This window comes from Coffea eugenioides, chromosome 11, assembly GCF_003713205.1.
Source record: "Coffea eugenioides isolate CCC68of chromosome 11, Ceug_1.0, whole genome shotgun sequence".
Classification (NCBI taxonomy): domain Eukaryota; kingdom Viridiplantae; phylum Streptophyta; class Magnoliopsida; order Gentianales; family Rubiaceae; genus Coffea; species Coffea eugenioides.
The window spans coordinates 3,784,208-3,790,588 of NC_040045.1; the positions used below are offsets into that span (position 1 = coordinate 3,784,208).

The 6,381-nt window shown below is 41.2% G+C and overlaps 1 protein-coding gene across 1 annotated transcript; it reads right to left on the minus strand.

Moving 5' to 3' along the window:
* Positions 1-2,698: 2,698 nt before the first annotated feature.
* Positions 2,699-5,260, minus strand: LOC113751831. The gene is made up of 3 exons (XM_027295983.1): positions 4,689-5,260; positions 4,028-4,547; positions 2,699-3,433 (listed from the first exon to the last, which is right to left on the minus strand). Exons 1-3 carry the CDS (start codon positions 5,258-5,260, stop codon positions 2,699-2,701), a joined length of 1,827 nt encoding a protein of 608 aa, XP_027151784.1.
* Positions 5,261-6,381: the final 1,121 nt, after the last annotated feature.

A 6,381-nucleotide genomic window follows, 5' to 3' on the forward strand; every position in this document is an offset into this window, starting at 1 on the left:
TGTAGACGTCAAAACATGGGAGGGTTAGGCGTGAGGTGCGGCAGAGCTGATGATGGCCGCGGGAGAAAGAGGGAAGTGAGGTGGGGGTGGCGTGTCTGTGGGCAGCGACGCGCGCAAAAGGAGAGGGAGCTGGTGGTCCGCGGCGTGCAGCTGCGGCGGGTGAAGAAGAAAAGAAAAGGGGAAAAGAGAAAGCAGCGGGGAAGAAGGAAGAAAGAAAAGAAAGAAAGAAAGAAAGAAAGAAAGAAAAAGAAAAGAAGAAAAAAAGAAAAGAGAAAGGGAAGAAAAAAAAAATTTTCTTTTTTCTTGCAAAAATTCTTCCAACTTAAGTTGTCCAAATTGGAACTTGCTGTTTTTTTTAAAAATTTTTTTTTTTTCAAAACCTTGTTTCTTCATTTTTCTGAATTTATATTTCAAAATTCTGAATTTTTGAAAAAAGAAAAAAATAAAAACCTAAGGTTTAAAAGAAAATTACTTTGAAAATGTTTATTTTCTTTTTATTTAATTATTGATATATTTTTTTTTTATGAAAGGAATAATAATAACAATAATAAATATAATAATAATAATAGTAATAACAATAATAATAATAATAAAAGTTTTTTTTTAATGGTTTGGGCATGCCAAGATTACAAAACATCCTCTGACCTCAGGAGGCACAAACACCGCGTGGGTACGCCAGGATTGCACTTCCTAGTCAAAACGAAGAAAAGTATTAATATTTCTACTACCCAACGAGGAAACGACAAAATAAAAGAAATGAACAACTAAAAATAATAAAACTAATATTCGGGTTGCCTCCCAAACGAGCGCCTTTCTTTAGTGTCTTTGGCTAGACATAGTCCATTATTTGCTTAAAACAAGTAAATCGGGTCCTCCAAATGCATCGTCTCCACCCGTTCAACTGGAGTCTCATCATAATATGGCTTGAGACGATGACCATTCACCACAAATTTCTTCTCCGTCCTTAGACTCTGGATCTCCACTGCACCATAATCAAAGACATTAGTTATAACAAACGGGCCAATCCAACGAGAACGTAATTTACCTGGAAATAACTTCAATTTTGGGAGTGATACAAGTTTAGAGAATTTTTGCCCACAAACGAATTCTCCTAGAGATTGTTGGTCCAATGAAAATCTTTTTTCTCCTTATAAATTATCGCATTTCTTATAGGCTTCCATCTTGCGAATCTCCTCCAACTCCTGTAACTGTAACTTCCTTTGAATTCCGCCCTCCTCAATATCCATATTGCATTGCTTAACCGCCCAAAATGCTTTATGCTCGAACTCCACTGGAAGATGGCAAGGCTTCCCAAATACCAACCTATAGGGAGACATCCCTATAGGTGTCTTATAAGCGGTTCTGTATGCCCACAAAGCATCTTCCAACCTTGAACTCCAGTCCTTCCTGCCAGGGCGGACCATCTTTTCCAAAATGGACTTTATTTCCCTATTCGAGACTTCAGCCTGACCATTGGTCTGTGGATGGTATGAAGTGGAGACCTTATGTAGAACAACATACCTCCTAAAAAGTGCAGCAATCATCTTGTTGCAAAAATGGGTACCCCGATCACTTACAATTGCTCGCGGCATCCCAAAGCAGACAAAGATGTTAGACTTGACGAATTCTGCAACTATTTTGGAATCATTAGTACGGGTGGCCCTTGCTTCCACCCATTTTGAGACATAATCCACGGCAAGCAATATATACAAAAAACCAAAAGACGAAGGAAAAGGACCCATAAAATCAATTCCCCATACATCAAAAATTTCAACAAAAATCATTGGGGTTAAGGTCATTTGATCCCTACGAGAAATATTACCTACTCGTTGACACTTATCACATGTCTTACAAAACGAGTAGGCATTCTTAAATAAGGTAGGCCAATAAAACCCACTTTCCAACACTTTCCTCGCAGTCCGTTTAGGTCCAAAATGACCCCCACATGCAAAAGAGTGACAGAAAGTCAATATAGATTGAATTCACTTTCACTTACACATCGCCTCATTATTTGGTTAGCACCTTGTTTCCAAAGATAGGGGTCATCCCAAACATAGTACTTTGCATCGCTTTTTAGTTTGTCCCTTTTCGCCTTGGACCAACCTGCGGGCAATTTGTCAGTAACCAAATAATTCACAATATCTGCAAACCAAGGAGGGGATGAATTAATAGAAAGTAAATGCTCTTCAGGAAAAGACTCCCTTAATGGTAATTCCTCCTCTGCTACCAGTATTCGACTGAGGTGGTCAGCTACCAGATTCTCTGCTCCCTTTTTATCTCTGATTTCCAAGTCAAATTCCTGTAGGAGCAATATCCATCTTATCAAACGGGGTTTAGCGTCCTTCTTGGTCACCAGATACCTCAAAGCTGCATGGTCAAAATACACAATTACTTTAGCACCTAGCAAATAAGGTCTAAACTTTTCTAAAGCAAAAACAACAGCTAAGAGTTCTTTCTCCGTAGTGGAGTAATTGAGTTGGGCGCCATTTAAATCTCTAGAGGCGTAATATATTGCGTGCGCCGCTTTCTCCACCCTTTGTCCAAAAACTGCTCCCACGGAGTGGTCGCTGGCATCACACATAATTTCAAATGGGAGATTCCAGTCAGGGGGTTGGATGACAGGTGGAGAAGTGAGTGATTTTTTCAATTTTTCGAACGCTTCTTTGCACTCCTTGTTGAATTCAAAACTGACATCCTTTTACAAAAGCCTGAAAAGTGGTGCCCCGATATTTGAGAAATTCTTGATAAATCTGCGATAGAAACCTGCATGTCCTAGAAAATAACGAACTTCCCGTACAGTTACGGGGTAAGGTAAAGTAGATATCACATCTATTTTAGTTTTATCAACCTCAATTCCTCTAGATGATACTACATGTCCTAGAACTATCCCGTGCTCAACCATGAAGTGACATTTTTTCCAATTGAGCACTAGGTTAGTCTCAATGCATCTTTTTAAAATCAATGTCAGGTTATCTAAGCAATCGTCAAAACTATCACCATAGACACTAAAGTCATCCATGAATACCTCAATTATTCTCTCCACATACTCAGAAAAAATGCTAATCATGCACCTCTGGAATGTTGCAGGGGCATTGCACAATCCAAATGGCATCCTTCGATAGGCAAAAGTGCCAAAGGGGCAAGTGAAAGTTGTTTTCTCTTGATCCTCTGGTGCAATTGCTATCTGAAAATAACCAGAGAAACCATCTAAAAAACAATAATAGGCACGACAAGCTAACCTTTCAACCATTTGATCGATGAATGGAAGAGGAAAATGATCCTTCTTGGTCACCGCGTTCAATTTGCGGTAATCGATGCACTGGCGCCAACCCGTAGGCTTTCGAATTGGAACGAGGTCCCTTTCATGATTTTCTTCCGCAGTTACCCCTGCTTTCTTTGCCACCACTTGGACCGGACTCCCCACTGGGCCTATCTGAGATAGAAAAAATTAATTCCTACGTCCAGAAGCTTGATTACCCTCTTTTTCTTGACCATTCACATCATGATGGGGTTAAATCTCTCCTTTGTGGTTGGTCTTATCGGCCTAGCCATCCTCTTCCAGGCGAATGTCGAATGCATGCACAGAACGGGCTTTTATACCGCTTTCATGTCCGCAATTTGGTCCCAACCTATTAAGCTTCTTCTTTATGCTCCCTTAAAAAACGTAGCCAGCTTTATCCTCCTCCTGGGTGATAATTTTGCATGCGCTACACTGGTTATACGTCTCTTTTCACTAGATCAGGCCCCATATTTAAATGCCTCGGCAGAGGTTTTAACTCACTTTCAGGCGCCTGCACATAGAAGGTATAGCTTTAGGTATGTTTTCAGGCCGAATATAGAGCCGACATCATACCTTAGAGAACTTTGGCCTAGTGAATGCAAGGCTCCAACCATTCTTTGCAAACTGACACCTAACTCCATTTCACAGGTTGCTTCCAGATCCAAATGTTTGGTGAAATTGCTATCTCATTTCATCCCTGCCATTAATCTCAAATACTTCTTGCACCAAAGGGTCAATTACACTCACAGCAAAAATAGCATTAGAATGACACGGATATTTCATGGCCTCAAATATACTGAAATGGACTATTTCTCCATCAAATTCCATCGTTAGGGTGCCCTCACTAACATCAATTTTTGTACGAGCCGTGCTCAAGAAGGGCCTCCCCAACAAAATTGGTGATGGATTTGGAGAACGTTCATCACCCATATCAAGAATATAAAAATCAGCTGGGAACACTAAATTGTTCACTTGCACTAACACATCTTCTATCACCCCATCGGGATAAGCATTAGTCCTATTAGCCAATTGAATTATAATGCCAGTTTCCTTTAAGGGACCCAAATTTAGAGAAGCATAAATAGCCTTGGGCATCACATTTATAGAGGCTCCTAGATCTAACATGGCATTCCTAATGCTAGTGTTCCCTATTTTACAAGGGATAGTGAACATACCTGGGTCTCCACACTTGGGCGGAAGTTTTCTTTGAAGCACTGCGGATACGTTCTCTCCCACAATTATCCTTTCATCTCTCCTCAATTTCTTCCTATTGATGCATAGGTCCTTAAAAAATTTGGCATATCGGGGTACTTGCTTAATTGCGTCAAGTAAGGGGATATTTATCTCCACCTTTCTAAACATCTCCAGAATTTCCTTTTCCTTTTCTTGCTTTTTAGGCCTTTCCAACCTGCTAGGAAAAGGTGGTGGGTTAGGCTTAACTGGAACCCTTGGGTTACGTATTACCTCTTTATTTGTGCCGGGCATTCCTTCTTCCTCAAGTTCCTTCTCAATGCGGTCCTCATTCTTGTCCTTCGGAGCCACTGGTGCTGGTCCTTCAATCTCTTTCCCACTCCTGAGGGTCATTGCACTTACATTCTTGGGATTCACCTCAGGTTGCGATGGAAGTTTTCCCTTCCCCTGGGAGTCCAGTAGGTTGACAATTGAGGCCAATTGACTCATCTGATTTTCCAAGTTTTGCATATGCGCCTTCATCTCTTGACTGCTGGCCTCAGTGTCCTGCTGAAATTTCATAGTATTAGAGGCTATGGTTTTAACCATGTCTTCTAGGGACATACCTGAGGCAGAGGAGGGTTGATTCCTTGTTTGATATTGTTGCTGGAAGCCCTGCTGTCTATTGGGGATGAATTTTTGTTGCTTATTTCCCCCATAGCTCATATTTGGATGATCCCTCCAACCCGGATTGTATGAGTTGGAATAGGGGTCATACTGTCTACGTGGCATGGGCATGTTACCAGCCATGTTTGCTTGCTCAGTTCCCTCCTCTCTTGTAATTGTGGGCACGAGTCAGTGGTATGACCAATGTTCGTACAAATCCCACACACTTTGACCTGCTGTACATTTCCTACAGCTATCTATCGAACAAATGAGGTTAATTCAGATAACTGCTGTTGAATGGAAGATGAACTTACCTCGTTGACCTTTCTCGTAGGAACATCCTTTCTCGTACCAAACTGCTGGCAGTTCTCTGCCATTCGTTCGATTAGTTCCCATGCCTCTTGGGTAGTCTTATTCACCAGCGCACCACCACTTGCTGCATCAATGATATTTCTATCGTTCATCAGTAGCCCCTCGTAGAAGTACTGAATCAGCAGTTGATCACTTATTTGGTGATGAGGGCATCGGGTACGCAGCCTGGTGAACCTCTCCCAATATTCATATAAGGATTCCCCGTGAAATTGCTTGATGCCACATATTTCCTTTTGCAAACTAGCAGCTCTGGATGCAGGGAAATATTTTTCAAAAATTTTTTTCTTCATCTATGGCCACGTGGTGATAATGCCTGCAGGTAGACAGTATAACCAGTCCTTTGCCGAATCCTTGAGAGAGAAAGGGAAGGCCCTTAATTTAATTTGTTCATTAGTTACTCCCGAATGCTTCATACTCGAACACACCACATCAAATTCCTGCATGTGTTTGTGGGGTTCCTCTCCTGGTAGACCATGAAAAGTAGGCAACAAATGTATTAGACCAGGTTTTAATTCAAAAGCTGCATTCTCACTAAGGCGAGGAAAAGTTATGCAAAGAGGTTGTTGGGTCAAGTTTGGAGCAGCCAACTCCCTTAATGTTTGTGTGTTTGCCATGACGACGTTCTCTTGATACGAATCACTCAAATTATCGCCACGTAAATCTGTCAACTCAGCCTCTGGATCTAGTCTTTGAGATGTCACACTGGATTGCTCCTTTCTGAGCTGTCTGGTTTCTTTCCTCGTTCTACGCGCGGTCTTCTCTACTTCAGGATCAAAAATTAATTCTCCTGTACGAGAAGAACGAGGCATAAACTAGAAAAAAATACTAGAAAATTAGAACAAAATTGAAATTGAAAAGAAACAAATAATTGATGCCAGTCCCCGGCAACGGCG